This window comes from Zophobas morio, unplaced genomic scaffold (genome assembly GCF_036711695.1).
Source record: "Zophobas morio isolate AGI-343-1 ecotype UQ-CSIRO unplaced genomic scaffold, CSIRO_AGI_Zmor_V1 ptg000006l, whole genome shotgun sequence".
Classification (NCBI taxonomy): Eukaryota; Metazoa; Arthropoda; class Insecta; order Coleoptera; family Tenebrionidae; genus Zophobas; species Zophobas morio.
The window spans coordinates 3,749,930-3,771,695 of NW_026972111.1; the positions used below are offsets into that span (position 1 = coordinate 3,749,930).

At 33.5% G+C, this 21,766-nt stretch overlaps 1 protein-coding gene across 4 annotated transcripts in view; it reads left to right on the plus strand.

The window, feature by feature from the left end:
• Positions 1-21,700, plus strand: part of LOC135123351 (long-chain-fatty-acid--CoA ligase 6) — a 79,640-nt gene extending 57,940 nt beyond the window's left edge. For 3 of the 4 annotated variants that reach the window (XM_064047913.1, XM_064047914.1, XM_064047912.1), the window contains exons 3-11: positions 15,331-15,454; positions 15,585-15,854; positions 19,527-19,726; positions 19,776-19,976; positions 20,032-20,400; positions 20,450-20,728; positions 20,784-20,927; positions 20,975-21,148; positions 21,201-21,700. In XM_064047913.1, the coding sequence (XP_063903983.1) occupies positions 15,331-15,454; positions 15,585-15,854; positions 19,527-19,726; positions 19,776-19,976; positions 20,032-20,400; positions 20,450-20,728; positions 20,784-20,927; positions 20,975-21,148; positions 21,201-21,338 (1,899 nt within the window). In that variant the 3' untranslated portion in view covers positions 21,339-21,700. Of the gene's footprint in view, positions 1-7,738; positions 8,049-15,330; positions 15,455-15,584; positions 15,855-19,526; positions 19,727-19,775; positions 19,977-20,031; positions 20,401-20,449; positions 20,729-20,783; positions 20,928-20,974; positions 21,149-21,200 lie in introns of those variants that run through there. The other variant, XM_064047915.1, reaches the window with a different exon arrangement.
• Positions 21,701-21,766: the final 66 nt, after the last annotated feature.

The following is a 21,766-nucleotide window of genomic DNA, read 5'->3' on the forward strand; positions in this document are numbered from 1 at the left end:
GAACGTTTGCTTGTTGGTTAGTGTGAAAAGAACTATTTTTTTTTAATTTGGAAAAAAGAACACGTAAAAATAAACTGAACAACGAGACAGACGGAAAATTGGATAAAACGTATTAGCGTAAACAACTGTCAAACTACTGTCAAATGACTGAAAGCTAGGTTATATTATGTCAACAAAAATTAAACCCTCGTCACATTTAAAATAATTTATTTATGAAACACCCTCATTCATGCATTAAATCCTCCACAAGTGACGCAATCTAGCGCAACAGCACGAAAGCGCAGTTTACAAACAACCTGAATGACAAATAACAAGAAATATCTGAATTATTCGTTCATTCGAGCAGTAAATAATTAACAAAAATGTCTCTACCTTTAGGTAATACCAATACCTACTTTCGCCATTAATTTTCCTTGCACCAGAAAGCTTCATCCATCAAGTGCAGATACAGATATATCTTTGCAAGACAAATGCAAGAATATAAAACTAAGTAACGACACAGCTCTGCAAATAAATCCATTAAACAATGATCAAATAACAATGTTCCTGCTTATTATGCACCATAAATTAGAACTGGTAAACAGTACTCACGTTTCACAATTATACCTGTTTTATTTATCTTTCGGTATTTATCTTTTACACCTCAATGCGCATATAATTTTAGTGCAGTTTTATATTTATGTTCGCGTTTACGACTGTGTTGCGATATCTTACTGCTCGCTATCCAATCGCACAATTTTGACAAAAAAAATGAAATACTAAGTCGGTGTTATCGCAGTACTTAAATTCAAGGAATTTCTTTTTGATGCTTATTGGTCTAATGACATTTGAAACAAAACAATTATGTAAGTAGTTTTTGAAGCAGAAACCTATTTTCTTCTAAGATCGAAGAAGTGGTTTAGCAACACGGTAGGTCTATAATTTGTAATTTCAGCCGGATCTCCTTTCGTGGAAATGGGACAAATCGATTGGTCTTAAGTGTTAAGTTAAATGTGTTCAGTCCCATGGTTAGGAGTTTTTGCATTGCTTCAAGGCATCTGGGATCTCATAGTCTGATAGATAATTTATAGTCATTCCGCTGGTATAATAATCATGTTGTTCTAATGCGACGTCAGGAACAGAGCCAGAATAAACGGATTTAAAATAATCGCTGGGAGTTTCAACGATCAATTTTGGAGAATTTAAGTCGGTGTTATAGTGTTTCATCACGTCGGGAATTCTTATTATTATTATTATTTTGATGTTGTAATCAAGTGCCCAAAGCTTTGGGTTTTTTGGAAAGAAGCAGTTCGTAACTCTTTATATAATACGTTATAACTTTAACTAAAAAACTGTTGGTGATTGACAAGACAATATTTGGAAAATTTCATTAATGAATCTGAGAAAATTTTCACTGTAGCAGAAATCTCAAAAAATAACCCAGACCATTAATACCGTTAAAAGAAGAAATCATATCCAGTGGTTGATATATGGGGTACAAAAAGATCGGTTTCTTTGATATGGAAGACAAAGAAATAGAAAATGTATTAATTGTGGGAGATTTGAATGGACGAGTAGGAAACTAACGGTGACACAATAGTAGAAATAAGCGTAGAAAATAAATTAGTGGTAGCAAAAATCAAAATTCTAAAAATAAATGGCAAATGTAACAGTGAAAATAAACGAAATAATGTTTGCAGAGGACGTGGCTCTAGTGGTAAATTTAGAAAATTCCAAAGAACATAATCTTATTAAGTGCTTCAAAGAGAAATCAATGAAATAAACATGAGGATTCATCTAACGAAATAAAAAAACATAATGACATCAAAAGAAAATAAAATACAGAATATACGACTACAAGGATAATAAACAAATCAAGTGGAAGGTTTTAAATATTTGACTCCATAATTGAAAACCACGAGAAAATGCAAAGGAAATGATGAGGTTCTTACGATACCTACATAAGAAAATAAAACTAAAAGAGATGAGATTAAGAATTACACATATATAAAAACCCGCCTTTTCCCGAGCACTTTCGAAAATTACTCGATTTTTCAATTTTCAGTTCCTTTATAAAATTTTTGACATTTATCCAAACACTTTTGAAAATACTGAAAAAATTGTTGAAATTTTCGCCTAAATGAAGCTAAAGACAATTTGCAAATCGAAATAAACAAAAAAAAAACTCCTTGGATAATTTTCCTAACTACTGGGAAAAAGGTAAAAAAATTCAAACGGAGGAGTACTGAAATAACGAGCCTTTAGACAAAGGCTGCTTTAACATCTAAAAATTTCCAGGCCAAGTTTTTCTAAATATTTGGTTTCAACTCCAAATTTTTAAAAATATCCCAAAAACGACCACTTTTTATTTTGTCTCTTCTATAAAAACCATCGCAATTCGAAGAAATGAAGTCGGAAATAACTTGTGCAAGTCGAAAAGAACAAAAAAAATCTCTGGGTAATTTGCGAAACTGCTGGAAAAAATGTCAAAATTTTTATAAGGAAAATAGTGAAAAAGTTTTTGAAAAAGTTGCCTAAAAATTCAAAAAAAATTATAGGAAATATTTAGATATCGATGTGCTGATTCGAAAAATATAGCGTATTTGTAGTCCTATATCAAGATTTTCGAACTATTCGGTTTCAAAATAAATTTTTTAAAACACCCCAAAAATGACGATGTTTCATTTTGGCGGTTCTGGAAAAACAGTTTAAATATTGGAAGAAATGAAGCCGAAGACAGTTGAAGTCAAAATCAACCAAAAAATCTCCTGGGATATTTTCGAAAATGCTCGGAAAAGGTCAAAATTTTCATAAGGGGTATTGAAAAAAAAATGAACTTTTGGAAAAGTTGTCTGAAAATAAAAAACAATCTAGAATATAGCTCTCGGCGTGCTAATTCCAAAAATATAGTGTGTTTTTGTGGTTGCAGGTCAAGATTTTCTAACTATTGGGTTCCAAAATAAATTTTTTAGAACATCCCAAAAAATGATTATATTTGCCTAATTAAATTTTTGGCGATTCTCCAAAAAAGGTAACGTGTTTTATGATCTCAGACTACGATTTTCAATATTTGCTGTCAAAATAAAATTCTTAAAATATCCCAAAATGACAATGTTCCATATTGGAGGAAAAACGGTTAGAATATTCGAAGAAATCAAGCCGAAGATGACTTAAATCGAAATCAACAAAAAAAAAAACTTTTTGGAAAGTTTTTCGTAAATGCTCGGAGAAGATCAAAAATTTCATAAGAGGAATTGAAAAAAAAATTAACTATTGGAAAAGTTGCCTGAAAATCTAAAAAAATCTAGGAAACACGCTTATGATCCCAGGTTACAATTTTCACAATATTCGATGTCAAAACCGAAATCTTAAAATATGTCGAAATGGCAATATTTCATTTTTGCGATTTTGGAGAAATGAGTGAAATTTTCGAAATAATGAAGTCGAAAATAGCTTCTGCAAGTCCAAATTAACAAAAATATCTGTTTTGGTAATTTTCCGAAAGTTGGAAAAGGGCCAAAAATTGCATAAGGGAGAAGTTGAAAAAAATGAGCTTTTGGAAAAGTTGGCTAACAATCCAAAAAAAAAACAGGATATAGATTTCGACGTGTCGATCCCAAGAATATAGCCTGTTTATAATCCCAAGCCAAAATTTTTAACTATTCAGTTTCAAAATCAAATTATTTAATACCTTAATTTTGGCAACTTTGGAAAAACGCTTAGAATATTGGAAAAATGAAGTCAAAAAGTCGAAATCAATAAAAAAATATCTTTAGGTATTTTTCAAAAAGCTTATGCGAAAAACATAGTCCTAGACCAAATTTTTAGACTTACCTATTCGGTTTTAAAACCAAATTATAAATTATTCCAAAAAAGGCCGTATTTCAATTTAGCAATTCTAGAAAAATGGTTTGTATTTTCGAAGGACCCATGCCGAAAATACTTTCTACAAGTCTAAAATTAGTAAAAATCTTTTTAGGTAATTTTCAAAAGTTGTCGGAAAATAAATACAAATTTTATAAGGGAGAAGTTGAAAAAAAAGAGGTTTCGGAGAAAAAAAATCTAGGAGACAGATATCAACGAGCTAATTCCAAAAATATACCTTCTACAAGTCTAAATCAACAAAAAATCTCTGGGCAATTTTCAAAATTGCTAGCTAGGAAAAAAATCAAAAATTTCGTAATAGTATTCAAAATTTGCGCTTTTGAAAAAGTCGCTAATTTACAAAAAAGTCTGGAATGTAAAAGCCAAATTTTTAAAATATTCCAAAAATTGCAAAAGTTTGTTTTGGCAATTCTAGAGAAATGGTTGGAATTTTCGAAGTAATGAACCCGAAAATAACGTTTGCAAATCTAAGTCAACAAAAAATCTTTTTGGGTAATTTTCGAAAGTTGCGAAAAAAGGTTAAAAATTTCATAAGGGAGAAGATGAAAAAAATGAGCTTTTGGAAAAGTTGCCTGAAAATCCAAAAAAATCTGAAATACAGATATCAACGTATTAATTTCAAAAATGCATATTTATGGTTCCAGGCTAAGATTTTTAACATATTCGATATCAAAACCTAATTAAAAATATCTCAAAATGGCCATATTTTGTTTTGGCGACCCTGGAAAAAGGGTTGGAATTTTCGACGTCATGAAGCCGAAAATACGTACTGCAAGTCTAAATCAAACAAAAAATTTCTTTGGGTAATTTTCGAAAAATAAAAAAATATATAATAGTACATATTGAAAATTTGGGCTTTTGACAAAGCTGCTTAAAAATTCCACAAAACAATTTAAGATATAGAGCTGGACGAACTGATAAAGCCATACCAAAATTTTCGAAATATTCGGTTCCAAAAAAATATCTTACAATTGGCAATATTTTTTCATTTTGGTTAATCTTTAAAGGAATGGTTGGAATGTTCGAAATAATGGAGCTGAAAATAACTTTCGCAAGACTAAATCAACAAAAATTTCTTTGGAACATTTTCTAAAGTTGTTGGAAAAGGATCAAAAATTTCATCAGGGAGGAGTTGAAAAAATAGTTTTTGGGAAAAAAATTCTGGGATACATACAGCTATCAACGTGTTAATTCCAAAAATCTACCGTATTTGTGGTTCGAGGCTAAGATTTTCAACAAATGTGCTGTCAAAATCAAATTTTTAAAATATTTCAAAGTCGCTATGTTTCATTTTGGCTATTCTGGAAGAACGGTTGAAGTATTCGAAAAAATGAAGCCCAAGATGACTTAAATCGAAATCAACAAAAAAACATTTTGGATAATTTTCAAAAATGCTCATAAAAAAATCAAACATTTTATAAGGGGAAGTACTGAAAAATTTGCCCAAAAATCTAAAAAAAAAATCCAAGATGTAGATCTCGACGTGCTGATTCGAACAATATAGCGTGTTTATAATCTCAAGCCAAGGTTTTGAACTATTTGCTTTCAAAATGAAATTATTAAAATATTCCGAAAATAACCAAATTTCATTTTGGCGATTCTAGAAAAACGGTTAGAATACTGGAAGAAATGAAGTCAAAAATAACTAAAGTCGAAGTAAACAAAAAAAAAATGTTTTTAAGTAATTTTCAAAAAGTGCTTGGAAAAAGGGCAAAAATTTCTTCTTATTGAAAAATTGCACTTTTAGAAAATTTGTCTAAAAATCCAAAAAAAAATCTATATTCCTATCATATCTGGTCCCAGGTCAAGATTTTCTAAACGTTCTATTCTAGAATCAAACTTTTCAAACTACTCAAAAATGGCAATATTTCTTTTTGGCGATTCTGGAATTTTCGAAATAATGAAGGCGAAAATAGTTTCTGCAAGTCCAAATCAACGAAAATCTTTTTTGGTAATTTTAGGAAGTTGTCGGAAAAAGGTGAAAAAATTCGTAAGGGGACGCTGAAAAAATGAGATTTTGGAAAATTTGCATAAAATCCAAAAAAATTCAAGGATACAGATGTCAACGTGCGAATTCTAAAAATATAGTGTATACAACACTAAGGTTAAGATTCTCAAAATATTCTCTGTAAAAGTCAAATTCTTAAAATTTGCCAAAATGGCTACCGTGTTTCATTTTGGCGATTTTGGAACAACTGAAGATGACATAAGCCGAAATCAACAAAAAAATGGCTAATTTTCGAAAATACTCAGAAAAAGGTTAAAAATTTTATAGGAAGGAGTATTGAAAAAAAAGAGCTTTTGTTGCCCAAAAATCTAAAAAAAAAATCAGGATACAAATGTCTGGACGGTATATTTCAAGATTCAAGAATATAGCCTGTTTATAATCACAAGCCAAAATTTTGAATTATTCAGTTTCAAAATCAAATTACTAAAATACCCCAAAAATAGCCATAGATTCTGGAAAAACGTCTAGAATATTAGAAGTAATGAAACCGAAAATAACTTTTGCAAATGTGAATCAACAAAAAATCTGTTTGAGTAATTTTCGAAAATTGCCCGAAAAAGGTCAAAATTTTCATAAGATAGAAGTAAAAAAAATGAGCTTTTGGAAAAATCCAATTAAACTATGGGATACATACAGGTGTCAACGTATTAATTCCAAAAATATAGCGTGTTTATGGTCCCAGGCTAAGATTTTGAAGTATATTTGCTGTCAAAATCAAATTCTGAAAATGTCTCACAGTCGCGATGTTTCATTTTGGCGATTCTGGACGAAATCAACTCGAAGATGACTTAAATCGAAATCGACAAAAAAAAACAAAAATTTCATAAGGGGAACTATTGAAAAAAATGATATTTTGGAAATGTTTGCCCAAAAATCTAAAAAAAATCCAGGATATATATCCATGTAGATTTCGACATTCTGTTTCAAAATTAAACTTTTAAAATGTCCCAAGAATGGCAATACCTCATTGTGGCGATTCTGGAAAAATGCTCGGAAAAAGTCAAAAATTTCATAAGAGCATTGAAAATTTGAACTGTTGTCAAAATAGCGTAAAAATCCACAAAAAAATCTGGTATATAGATAGATCTTGACGAACTGATTCGAAAAAAAACCTGTGAGGGTGTTTGAAAATCAGATTTTCAAAATATACAAAAATCGGGAAAACGTGAGTAGAGAGACAGTAATGGTATTTGAATGAAAAAAGAATAAATAAAAAAATATAGAGGAAAAACTACAGAGCAAAACCTACCTCTATCTATTCTCTGTCATTCTCGTTGCATGTTGTGGATCCGAGTTTGCAAATCTATCAAACTAAACAAGAAAAACACATAAAATTCGGCAACAAGTGTCATCGCGTTATAAAAAACACTGACACATTTTTAAATCAGATCTCGGAATCCGGTGTAATTAGACGTTGGCACTAGCTAAGCAGGCTTCAAATCTGCACATATTTCTGACAAATTAAGACCAACATGTTTATTATGTTACTTTCAGTTCTCGTATATCCATCTGTCAAATTCCATTTGCCGCCCCACATCCTTCGGTGCTAGACCTCGACCAAACCGACAATTACACATTACTCAATAAATAATTCCGCTATTTCTGCATCGATAAATCAGTCTTGCCACATGCTCAAATCACACGCTCCGAACAATGACGTCCCGTCAACAAAGTACGCATTTTCGAAATTCCCGATATTTCCGTCCCGGAAAAGTCCGCATTTTCGAACCGCCACCGCGACACATGTCCAATTAACCTGGCCCTTGAACGCATCTTTAATTAGAAAATCAATTAGGAATTTTCGGACAGTCAACTGCAGCTCGCCGGAGTGGGATGAGCGACGACTATTCTCGTCCGCTGTTATCCTTCAGGACGCCAGTCGGACCCATCCAGGCGTCGCGCCACCCCAATCGTGCGCTTTTCGCGAATTTTCTTACGAGTCTTACATAAAAATCGCGCCTTGAAGGGACGCCAAATCCGAGCGGTGACTAAGTGAAACCTTCAATGAGTTTAAAAATATTGTTCGCGAAGTTGTACAATTCGCTGCAGCAGGTTATCATGCGTCTCGAGGTCTGATCGGAAAAGCGCGAAAATGTGCAACTGTTGCTGTGCCACGGTGCCCCCGATCACGTTTCCTATCAATAGGAACAATCAGTCGGACACGCTGAATTATAAAGTAAGTTGTACGTCGTGAATGAAGCGGTTTCGGGAGCTCATTATTAGCCCGTAAATTATTTTTGGTGTGGTTATAAAACTCTTAGCAGCTCGTTGATTGCGGCTATTTAAATTGCGGATATTTTTCGAAAAGGTCACACTGGTTTGTTTACGTGGTGGACGCGTCAATGCGTTTTTGGGAGAATTAAATCAAGAGATTTATGATGTTTTTCCACGGGATGGTCAAAAACTGACGTGTTTTTGAACAATTTTGACGATGTCAAAAATAAATAGTTTTTGATTTGCGGGGGTTCGTAAAATATTGCATCACTGATTGCAATATTCTAAAGGTCGCACGTGTTAAGTTATAATTATCTTGTTTGAAACTTTATTAATTAACATCATCTGTCTTTTCCATTTGATGATAAACTTTGAAAGTTTATTTCTTAATTTCTAACTTTAGTTTTCGGAAACTCAAACAGTTTGTGTTAAAATTGAGAAACATGTTTGCATTACCTGCGTTAAAATTAAGCTTTAACAATCAGCTGTTCACATTAGAACCCCTGATGGTGGCGTATAACACTGGGAAAACATCCAAAACAATGAACATAACTATAGTTATGTAGGTATGCCAAAAATTATTTTTCAAAGCACTTTGTGTCCGTACAAATAATGTTTTCCATGACACAAAAAAATGTGTGTTTAGGTTGAGTCCATAAATAAATTCGTTAAAAAGTTCAGAGGTGTTTTATTCGATTTAAAATAAAAAAAAAGTCTAACTACTAATTAGGACTTCGTTTCCTAGTATGTACGTCTCGTCGAAAAAATATCGTCCAAATCGTGCGAATAGTGAGGCGGCACACCATCTAGTTGACAACATTTGCTTCATCTAAATATTTGTTTTTAGTTCAATTTTTGTTTTTGTTTTGGAGTCTATTTATTATCAGATAAATTTTAGTTGTCGTTTAACACTTTATCTTTTTTATTTATGTATATGATATTCCTAAAATACAAATAAAGTTTGATAACAATCAGTCCAGTAGTTTCGGAGATTGTCTATCAGTGATTGATTTAAACCGTCCTTAAAAAGGTCGTAATATGCATTATATTTTCTCAGTTTGAAAAGAAAATTAAAACGAAGAATGATTTAAATCGTGACTGAATTCTATGAAATCTAAATAAAAACAATATTCATCATTTTTATTATACGCCAAATTTAAAAATATTGAAAGCTGTTTGTAAATATGTCATTTTACCCAAAATAAATAATAGTTTGTTAAAAATTACCTGTTAATAGTTTTTAATAATCAAAACCTTTGGTATTAATAAATAGACTATAAAACAATACTAAAAAATACTTTTTCAAAAGTATTTAGTCGTTTTACTCTAAAATGAAGTGTTTTAAATGAATACATACGAAAATGGCCATTAAAAAAATCCAAAGCATACTTGCAAATTTTGAGAGCCTTTTACCATATACACAAAATTTGACAACAATCGGTCCAGTAGTTTCAGAGATTACTTCTTTAATAAAAATCGACACAGACGACAAATGGAAACGGGAAACCTATTTTTCCTACTCTGAAATTCATGAAACGTCGAGAAAACATGAAAGTAGGAATTTACCGGGTAGATCCTATTACAATATTTCTTTAGCTTACGTTCAGAAAGTAGAATGTATTTTTGTTACATTTTCTCAGATATTTTTATATTTCAAGAAAATTTTGGAAAAAATGCCTAGATAGTTTTACACGATTATTTGTAAAATTGTAGTAAGTACTTGCTAAGATAAGAATCATTTTGGCAAATGATATAACCTCTAACAAAATAAAAGGCGGGGCTAGTAACTTGCTAAGATAAGGCTGATTTTGGCAAATTACATTCCTTCTGAGAAAATAGAGGGCGGGTGGGCGGGGCTAGTACTTAGTAAAATAAGACTAATTTTGGCAAATGATATAAGCTCTAAAAAAATTAAAGGCGGGGCTAGTAACTTGCTAAGATAAGGCTGATTTTGGCGAATGATATAACCTATAAGAAAATAGAGGGCGGGTGGGCGGGGCTAGTGCTTGCTAAGATAAAACTGATTTTGGCAAATTATATTCCTTCTAAAAAAATAGGGGGGGGGGGGTGGGCGGGGCTAGTACTTAGTGAGATAAGACTAATTTTGACAAATGATATAACCTCTAAGATAATAAAAGGTGGGGCTAGTAACTTGCTAAGATAAGGCTGATTTTGGCGAATGATATAACATCTAAGAAAATGAAGGGCGGGTGGGCGGGGCTAGTACTTGCTAAGATAAAACTGATTTTGACAAATTATATTCCTTCTAAGAAAATAGGGGCGGGTGGGTGGGGCTAGTACTTAGTGAGATAAGACTAATTTTGGCAAATGATATAACCTCTAAGAAAATAAAAGGCGGGGCTAGTACTTACTAAGATAAGACTGATTTTCGCCAATCAAATACCCTCTAAGAAAATAAAAGGCGTAGCTAGTGCTTACTAAGATAAGACTGATTTTGGCAAATGATTTATTCTCTAAGAAAATAGAGGGCGGGTGGGCGGGGCTAGTATTTGCTAAGATAAGACTGATTTTGGCAAATGATATATCCTCTGAGAAAATAAAGGACGGGGCTAATAACTTGCTAAAATAAGACTGATTTTGGCAAATGTTACTTCTTCTAAGAAAATAGAGGGCGGGTGGGCGGGGCTAGAACTTGCTAAGATAAGACTGATTTTGGCAAATGATATATCCTCTAAGAAAATAATAGACGGGGTTAGTAATTTGCTACGATAAGACTGATTTTGGCAAATGATATTTCTTCTAAGAAAATAGAGGGCGGGTGGGCGGGGCTAGTACTTGCTAAGATAAGACTGATTTTGACAAATGTCACATCCTCGAAGAAAATAAAGGGCAGGTGGGCGGTGCCAATACTTCCTAAATTTCTTGATTCATTAATTTATTGACGCTCTGTATAAACAATTCTTAAAAATAAAGTGTATCTATGCACAGGACCATGTTTTTCTTAATATTTTAAATGCCATGTTGAAACTAAGACAGATATTTCTATTTCTATTTGTTCAAATTTTCTGTTCCATTTTGGCGATTTGGAACAACGGTTGGAATATTCGAAGAAATGCAAGTGTAGATGACATGAACCTAAATAAAAAAAAAATGGGTAATTTTCGTAAATACTCATAAAAAGGTAAAAAAAAATTATAGGGGGGATTGAAAAAAAAAGCTTTTGTTGCCCTAAAATCTAAAAAAAATCCAGGAAATACGAGTACATCTGGACGATAGATTCTGGAAAAATGGTTAAAATATTGGAAGAAATGAAGTCGAAAATAGCTTAAGTCGAAATCAACAAAAAATTTTAGCAACAGGATTTTCTAAAATATTTTGTTGTTGTTCTAATTTTTAAATTTGGACTTCTCGAAGTAATGAAGCTCAAAATAACTTTTGCGAGTGTAAATCAAGAAAAAATCTGTTTGAGTAATTTTCGAAAATTGTCCGAAAAAAGTCAAAAATTTCGTAAGACAGAAGTCAAAAAAATTGAGCTTTTGGAAAAGTTGCCCAAAAATCCAAAAAAAATCTAGAATACATACAGATATCAACGTATTAATTCCAAAAATATACCTCGTTTATGGTCGCTGGCTAAGATTTGCAATATATTTGCCGTCAAAATCAAATTCTTAAAATATCCCAAAGTCACTATGTTACATTTTGGCGAATCTGGAAAAACGGTTGAATATTCCAAGGCATGAAGCCGAAGATACCTTAAATCGAAATCAACAAAAAACAAAAATACAAAAAAAAAAGATAAAAAATTTCATAAGGGGACCTATTGAAAAAAAATGATATTTTAGAAAAGTTGCCCAAAATTCTAAAAAAAATCCAGGATATACGAGTACATCTGGACGATAGATTCTGGAAAAATTGTTAAAATATTGGGAGAAATGAAATTGAAAATAGCTTAAGGCAACAAAAAAATTTGAATCCGAGAACGGTCCCAGACCAGGATTTTCGAAATTATTCTGTTGCAAAACCTAATTTTTGAATTTGAACTTCTCGAAGTAATGAAGCTCAAAATAACTTTTGCGAGTGTAAATCAAGAAAAAATCTGTTTGAGTAATTTTCGAAAATTGTCCGAAAAAGATCAAAAATTTCATAAGACAGAAGTAAAAAAAAATGAGCTTTTGGAAAAGTTGCCCAAAAATCCAAAAAATTGAAGAATGCATACAGATATAAACGTATTAATTCCAAAAATACTTATACCTGTTTATGGTGCCGTCAAAATCAAATTCTTAAAATATCCCAAAGTCACTATGTTTCATTTTGGCGATTCTGGAAAAACGGTTGAATATTCGAAGAAATGAAGCCGAATATAACTTAAATCGAAATCAACAAAAAAAAGATCAAAAATTTCATAAGGGGAACTATTGAAAAACATGATATTTTGGAAAAATTGCCCAAAAATCTAAAACAAAAAACAGGATATGACTGATTTTGACGAATGTCATATCCTCGAAGAAAATAAAGGGCGGGTACTTATTAAATTTCTTGATTCATTAATTTTTTGACGCTCTGTATAAACAAGTCTTAAAAATAAAATGTATCTATGCACAGGACCACGTTTTTCTTAACATTTTAAATGCTTTGTTAAAAGTATGACAGATATTTATATTTCTATTTTTTCAAATTTCTTGGAAAAAAACGAAAATTAACACTTGTTTTGAGATTTTGGATTTTTTTTATTTTCAACCGTCCAGCTTTCCCTTTTTACAAAGTAAAAAATGTTAATTTAATAGTAATAATAACACCACCTGTTGAAATAAGTTAGCAAGTTGGTAGAACAAAAAAATTTCAAATTTCATGACACAAATGTCAAAATAAAATAAACAAAAACAACAGTTTTGAATGAAAATCAAGATCATCCTAACCTAATTTTTTTTGGCAGCACATCTTGGCACCAAAAATCTCCCCAGACAATGTTGCCGGTTGAGTTTTCGTTCTATGTTGCCAGTTGAATGGTCTTTTAATTTTTGTACAGATTTTTGGTTTTGGTTTGTAAATTTAGTAATACTTAAGTGTCGTTTCAAAAGTTAATTATGTAATTACGGAGACGAAATTTCAGTACGTATTGCATTTAAATTTAAGTAAGTGACTAAAAACTGCAATAACTCATCTATAAGGTATTTTTACGTTTTTATTAAGCAAATATAAATCGGTTATGGCTACCCCCAAAATGATAACATTTTTTAATTTCTCAGAGTTAGTGTCATACAAAATAACGTACAAATTGACCATATTTTTTTTTTTAGCTTAAACACAAGATTTTTTTTCATAGAAAACACTTTTAACTTGCACCTTTTAGACTTTTTAAGAATTCAATAAGAAAGATAGAAATTCAACATGAAATCCATCCTGCCAAAACTATGACGTTTTTGTAAAAAGTCATCAAGTTGGTATTAATTTGTAAACATTGTGTACAAGTTCTACAATTAGAATCAGTGACAACGTGACAACGCGACAACTGACAATGACAACTAACCTCACTTTTTCGTATAATAAATTAAACTTTTCAACAATACTGTCAAGTGTCAATATATCTGTTAAAACTGAAATTAACAAAAAAAGTCACAGAATTTTTATAAAATGTTACAATTTTCAAGTATCGATATTTTTGTTCTCTTTCTTTCAATATGTCGGTGTGTCCTTTAAAAAAGTAAAAAATCTCAGTGTAGTGACTATCAACTTTCAATACAAAAAATACTTAATTATTCTACGTTTATAGTATTACTTTTTTTTTTTTTGTTATAAACTGGTAACCAAAAGTTGTGCATCTAGCATCCCGAATAGTGACGCTATAGTGTGCCAAAAGATATAGTGGTTTTACAATTTTGATTCCTTCAGCCGTCCCATTTCTCCTAAACAGGAACGGCCGGTGTTCAGCATGTTAGCTAAAGATGCTCTTTATTGGCAAACTAGAGGCTTAGAAAAGTCAAAATCATGAAACCACTATATGCTTGGCCACAGTATACAACATCACGTATTTATGTAGATACACAAAAGGTGAAAAACGTACAAGGTTTTTTTGCAACCCATTTTTAGACAAATTCTTAAAACTCAAAATTTAAATTCTGTTCAAATAAATAAAAAAATGCAGTAACTAAGTAATCTAGGAAACAGTTTGGTAGCCTCGAATTACAGTTTAATTCCAACCGCCACACACTAATTGAAAGCATCACGAAAACAAAGAAATTCACTTTCATGCCTGCAATGAAGTCCTTTGTGTTGTGCAGCTCAATGCATTTTTTCCTTCATCAAGTACGTGACGGTGTTGACAATAAAACGCGGTGGAAATTTGTATTTTTCCTCCAAATTAAAATTCTTCGGCGGTGCCGCAGGTGTTTTCGAGGTAAATTGCTCGGGTATGTGTCTGCAATGTTAAAATATGCTAATTATCTATTTCCTGGTAACTCGTCCAATTTGAAACAAATACTATTTTTGATTCTTATATCGATAAAAACTAAAAAGTGTTCGTCTCATGCAACTAGGTGATAATTGTATTTCTGAATTCCAAACGCCAAACATCAATCTCAAAATAAATGCCAATAATTATAATATTAGTGCCCACGAGGTGCCAATTTTTGTAAATTTTAGTATCCCATTTCGTGACACAACGGTGATAATTGGCAAAACAAAACGCTGAAAATAAATTTTGAAATCTCAAAAAAAACTCATATTTTTACACAATGCGCTATAATTAGTTATGGTCTAGGCGTACAAATGTTTAAGCTGTTATATTTAACCATTAAAATGCTGGTATTATTTATTGTATTGTTGAGGGTATAAATAAATGTTACTAGTCCAAGTAGTTGGCATAATATTCGTGCTATACAGAGTGTGATAGCTCAGTATGAATATTTTTGTATTTTTTGAATATCCATATTTTCCATTTTCATTTTTGCTGATGAGTATTACTGGTTGCCTAGAAGTTAGAAATAAAGTTTATGTATAGCCTAACAAATTTAGCCATCATCCCCCTCCAACGAAAAAAATGTACACTATACCTATTTCTAACAACTAATTTAGTTTTATTGTGTCTCACATTCTATATAAAATTGTCAACAAACTCCAAACTTAATCCACTTTGGATTAAAACCTTTTTTATTACCAGTTATGCAATATCCTACGCTAAATATAAAAGTAGACCACCCTCGTTACCTTGATCACAAATTCCCGACAAAACCGACAAACTTCACTCGAAGGTTCGCCTAAAATTAAAACTGCAAATTTTCTTCCAGGGTCCCGAGCTCATCCGCGTCTCCCGCTTCTACAAAGAAGCCAAAGAAGGCAAATTCGTCAGTTATATGTTCCCCGATTCTCGAACCCTCTACGAAACCTTCAGACGCGGCGCAAAAGAATCGAGTAAGTTTCGTTCCAATCCCTGAACCGTAACCTATTTTTCCCAACTTTTGATCGCCACGATCATGATAAATTGGGTTAGACATTCTTGGCACCGACCCCAGCGATGTTTCACGTAGCGTTTTTTCGTTAGATAACGGACCATGTCTGGGCTGGAGGGAATCCTACACAAAACCTTACCAGTGGCTAAGCTACAACGAGGCTCTTCTGAGGGCCAAGAACTTCGGCGCAGGAATGGTGGCCCAAGGACTCACCCCTGGAACGAATACTTTCATCGGGATCTACTCCCAGAACTGCCCGGAGTGGATCCTGGCGGAGCAAGCTGCTTATTGCTATAGCATGGTCTTGGTGCCGCTGTATGATACTCTCGGTCCTGATGCATGTGCCTTCATTATAAAACAAGGTTCGTTTTTTGAGTTGGAGTAAGTGAGTCATTATTTATTCCAGCCCCGTAGCTAGAAAACTTATTCAGGGGGGGCAAGTTTGTCGACAGAGGGGGCTTCATGTAAATATTTATATTTTAATAATACACTCAGATAACTACTTTATTTTTTCTGAGTTTTTATATTTGAAAGAACATTAAAATAATTGGAAACGTCGATTTTTTACGCTAAATTTTCGTAAAAACCTGTCGAAGTCCAAAAAATTAGTACGGTACTTGGTTAAAATGCTGGTTAAAACAGAGAATGTAGATTCACAAACAGCTGTACTGCATCCAAAAATTTGTGTAGTGACCATATAGGTAACATCCAATTTGTTTGAGTTTATTTTTTTGCATGTTTAGTACATATTTTAAAAATCCGACTTCGAAACCAAATATTTCGAAAATTTTGGTACGGAACCATGAACTCGTCATGTTTTTTTAAACTCGTCGAAATGTGCATTTCACAATTTTTTGTCAACTTTAACAAAAGCTCAATTTTTGGAAACCCATATAAAATTTTTGGCTTTTCCCAAGCATTTTCGAAAATTACCAAAAGAATTCCTTTGTTCATCTCGATTTCTTCCAAAAATCGTTTTGGATTCAATTTTTTTGAAAATTCTTACATTTTTTGCAGAATCGACGGAAGAAAAATGGCAATTTTTGAGAACCTGTATCAAATTTTTGACTTTTTTCAAGCACATTCGAAATTACCAAAAGGGATTCCTTTATTGATTTCGATCTCCAGATGTTGTTTTTGGTTGTTTTTTCGAAAATTCGTACAATTTTTCCATAATCGCCAAAAGAAATATGGTAATTTTTGAGAAATTTTGAAAATTCCAGCTCGAAACCGAGTATTTCGAAAATTTTGATCCGGAACCTTGAACCTGTCATGTTTTTTTAAGCTCGTCGAAATCAATATTTCAGAATTTTTTGTCAACTTTTACGAAAGTTCAATTTTTGAAAACCCATATAAAATTTTTGGCTTTTCCCAAGCATTTTCGAAAATTACCAAAAGAGATTCCTTTGTTCATCTCGATTTCCAGAAATCGTTTTGGATTCAATTTTTTTGAAAATTCTAACTTTTTTCCAGAATCGACGGGAGAAATATGGCAATTTTTGAGAACCTGTGTCAAATTTTTGACTTTTTTTCAAGCACGTTCGAGATTACCAAAAGGGATTCCTTTATTGATTTCGATCTCCAGATGTTGTTTTTGGTTATTTTTTCGAAAATTCGTACAATTTTTTCACAATCGCCAAAAGAAATATGGTAATTTTTGAGAAATTTTGAAAATTCGAGCTCGAAACCGAGTATTTCGAAAATTTTGATCCGGAACCATGAACCTGTCATGTTTTTTTAAGCTCGTCCAAATCTATATTTCAGAATTTTTTGTCAACTTTTACGAAAGTTCAATTTTTGAAAACCCATATAAAATTTTTGACTTTTCCCAAGCATTTTTAAAAATTATCAAAAGAGACTCCTTTGTTCATCTCGATTTCCAAAAATCGTTTTGGATTCAATTTTTTTGAAAATTCTTACAATTTTTCCAGAATCGACGGAAGAAATATGGCAATTTTTGAGAACCTGTATCAAATTTTTGACTTTTTTCAAGCACGTTCGAGATTACCAAAAGGGATTCCTTTATTGATTTCGATCTCCAGGTGTTGTTTTTGGTTTTATTTGGTTGAAAAGTCGTAAAATTTTTCAGCAATCGCCAAACGAAATGTAATTTTTGAACTTTGAAACCGAATGTTTCGAAAATCTTGATCTGGGACCATCTACACCTTGTGTTTTTTGACTGAGCTCGTCGAGATCAACATTTCAGATATTTTTGTGGATTTTTAGTCAACTTCAACAAAAGCTAAATTTTTGAAAATCCATAAAATGTTTTTGACTTTTCCCAACCGTTTTCGAAAATTAGCAAAAGGGATCTCTTTATCGATTTCGATCTCCAAATGTTGTTTTTGGTTTTATTTTCTCGAAAATTTGTACAATTTTTCCAAAGCCGCCAAAAGAAATGTAATTTTTGAGAAATTTTGGAATGTCGACTTTGAAACCGAATTTTTCGAAAATCTTGGTCTGGGACCATCAAGACCTTATGTTTTTGGATTAAGCTCATCGAGATCTACATCTCGGAATTTTTTGTTGATTTTTTGTTAATTTCAACAAAAGCTCAATTTTTGAAAATCCATATACATTTTTTGACTTTTCCCAAGCATCTTCGAAAATTAGCAAAAGGGATCTCTTTATTGATTTCGATCTACAGATGTTATTTTTGGTTTTATTTTTTTGATATTTCGTCGAATTTTTCCACAATCGCATAAAGCAATAACTTTTTTTTAAGTCACTTTTGAGATTTTTTAGAAATTTTAGGTAGAACCCAATATTTCGTAAATTTTGCTCCGGGAGCATGAACATGTTTTTCGATTAAGCTCATCGAGATCTATATTTCAGAATTTTTTGTCAACTCTAACAAAAGCTCAATTTTTGAAAACTAAATAAATTTTGACTTTTCTTAGCATTTCCAAAAATTACCGAAAGTCATTCTTTTATTTATTTCAATCTTCAGATGTTGTTTTTGGTTTTATTTGATCGAAAATTTGTAAAATTTTTCTAGAATCGTCAAAAGAAATAGGAGTATAATTTTTGAGAAATTTTAAAAATTCGACTTGGAAACCGAATAGCAGCAAGACCTTATGTTTTTTGACTAAACTCGTCGAGATCTACATCTCAGAATTTTTTGTAGATTTTCAGCCAATTTCAACAAAAGCTCAATTTTTGAAAATCTATAAAAAAAATTTGACTTTTCCCACGCATTTTCGAAAACTAGCAGAAGGGATCTTTTTATTGATTTCGATCTCCAAATGTTTTTTTTTTTGGTTTTATTTTTTCGAAAATTCGTACAATTTTTCCAGAGCCGCCAAAAGAAATGTAATTTTTCAGAAATCTTGAAATGTCGACTTTGGAACCGAATTTTTGAAAAATCTTGGTCTGGGACCATCAAGACCTTATGTTTTTTGATTAAGCTCATCGAGATCTACATCTCAGAATTTTTTGTCGATTTTTTGTCCATTTCAATAAAAGCTCAATTTTTAGAAAATCCATATAATATTTTTGACTTTTCTCAAGTACCTACATAGTAGGCTATGGAATAAAATGTGACATGTTCATTTTTTTATACGGTCAACATCAACGGTAAGGTGATATTGCCAAATAATATACCCTGTACGAAAATAAAGGTGGGGCGGGTGGGGCCAGTTAATATGCTTCGGCAATCGGCATTATATTGAAATTTTATTACTAATTTGAAATTTATAATATATAAGTCTTCCAGGGGGGGGGCAACCACAACTGCTAGGGGGGGCTCAGCCCCCTCTTGCCCCCCCGTAGCTACGGGGCTGATTTATTAGCCACGGAGGAGTTTGTTTGGTAAATAGCCGGAAATTGCGAAGAATAAAGCAATCGAATTTAAATATAAACAAAAACTGCAGCTAAAAATACCGAATGACCGAAAAGTGCATGTAAACTCCTTCGTGTTTGAACGAGCTTTTTCCCCGATCCATTAACTTCTCGTCACTCTTGAATTATTAAATAATAGTTTTCCGATATGGTCGCATTATCCACGTGTCCCTAACTCTGTTTTTCCTTCCAAGCTGAAATCTCTGTCGTCATTTGTGAAGACGACTCCAAATGCAACCTCCTTCTGGAACGGGCACCTCGATGCCTGCGCAAACTCATCGTCTTCAGAGACGTCCGACCAGCTACCAGACAAAGAGCAAAGAACCGCGGCGTGGAAATCGTCACGTTCCACGAGGTCGAAGTCCTGGGGTCCAAATCGAATCACGTAGAAGTCGTAAGTGCGCAAAGGGTGGTTTTTCAGACGGTTATTGAAATTGTTGCAGCCCCCAAAACCCTCAGATCTCTGCACCATCTGTTACACCAGTGGCACCACGGGTAACCCCAAGGGAGTGATGTTAACCCACGAGAACGTGGTGGGCTCTTTGAGCGCGGTCCTCATGCAGATGGGCGACCATAAAGTGAGAAGTACCGACGTGCTGATCTCGTTTCTCCCGCTAGCCCATATGTTGGAGCGCTGCTGCGAGGTAAAACCCCGTCTTTCGCTATTTCGAGTCTTGTCTACTATTGATTTGTTTGTAGAACGCGATGTACATGATGGGGGCGTCCGTGGGGTTCTACTTAGGCGACATAAGGCGATTATCTGACGACATGAAAGCCTTGAAGCCTACTGTAACCGCTGCAGTTCCTAGACTTCTTAACAGGATTTACGACAAAGTCCAAGCGGAAGTCAACGGCAGCTGCATCAAGAAGATGCTCTTTAACATGGCGATGAGTGCCAAGGAGAGTGAAATCAAAAGGGGGGTACTCAGGAGTAACAGTTTCTGGGATATGCTCGTCTTCAGGAAGGTGCAAGAAGGAATGGGAGGCAAACTAAGACTCATGTTGGTAGGGTCTGCACCTTTGGCGGAGAACGTCCTCACATTCACTAGATGTGCGCTGGGTTGTTTGGTACGTCTGTGATACCTTGGAAAGGGTAAAGGTCTAACGATTATTATAGGTGATTGAGGGTTATGGCCAGACGGAGTGCACGGCCCCTATTACCCTAACCATCCAAGGCGACCACGTCCCCGGACACGTGGGTCCACCCGTGGCCTGCAACTGTGTCAAACTGGTCGACGTCCCCGAAATGGAATACTGGGCGAAGAACAACCAAGGCGAAGTGTGCGTCAAAGGCACCAACGTTTTCCAAGGTTATTACAAAGATCCCGAAAAGACTGAAGAGACAATAGATGCAGGAGGGTGGCACCACACCGGAGACGTCGGCATGTGGATGCCAGTAAGTCCCAAGATCACTAAAACCAACATCATTAAATCCGTTTCTATCTTTGTAGAACGGAACCTTGAAGATCATCGACCGTCGGAAACACATCTTCAAACTCTCCCAGGGCGAATACATCGTGCCCGAGAAGATCGAAAACATCTACATTAGGTCGCAGTACGTGAGCCAAGTCTACGTCCACGGCGAATCCTTAAAGGTATAACTACCTCGAGGTCGACCTCTCCTTAACGTTTCGTCTTTCAGTCGTGCATCATCGCCATCGTGGTCCCGGACGTCGACGTTATCAAATGCTGGGCGTCCGAAAACGGCATTCCCGGCACTTTGAGCGTCCTTTGCAACAACGATGACGTCAAGAAGCTAATTATGGACGACATGATCGCATGGGGGAAAGAAGCGGGGCTTAAATCGTTCGAACAAGTGAGTGTGCGTCGATTTGCATCGGAATTGTTGCGAGCCTTTTGTGTTTCAGGTTAAAGACATTTATTTACATCCAGATCCGTTTAGTGTACAGAATGGACTGCTGACGCCCACGTTAAAATCGAAACGTCCGCAGCTGAAGGCTTATTTCAAACCGCAGATCGAAGATATGTACAGTAAACTGACGTAAATTGTTGAAGTTGAAGTATTAGGAAATTTTAGACCTAGAAAGCACCAAAGCAGAAGTTTCTAATTCAAATAAAGACTTGTTTCATAGCAATATCGTCGGAAGTTGCAATAAATTTTGCATATCTATACTTGATTAAGGCCGTTGAGGTCGTCTAGAAGGTTGCCAAAATCAAGTTTTTGATATTTCTTTACGTGTTCATTTATACCCATTATCAATTATGCATTATCTTGCCTTTTAGACATAGGTTAACACTTAACCACCTTATTATCTTAGGTTAGCATTTTGTTGTATCTGACAGCTATTTTATTTATTGTTCGTTGTTATATTCTGAACAACCCCTTTAATAAAATTATTTGCAAAAACCCGCACACTATTATTGCGTCACGAACACAACACAAAAAAGGATTTATTGGATGGGACATCAAACA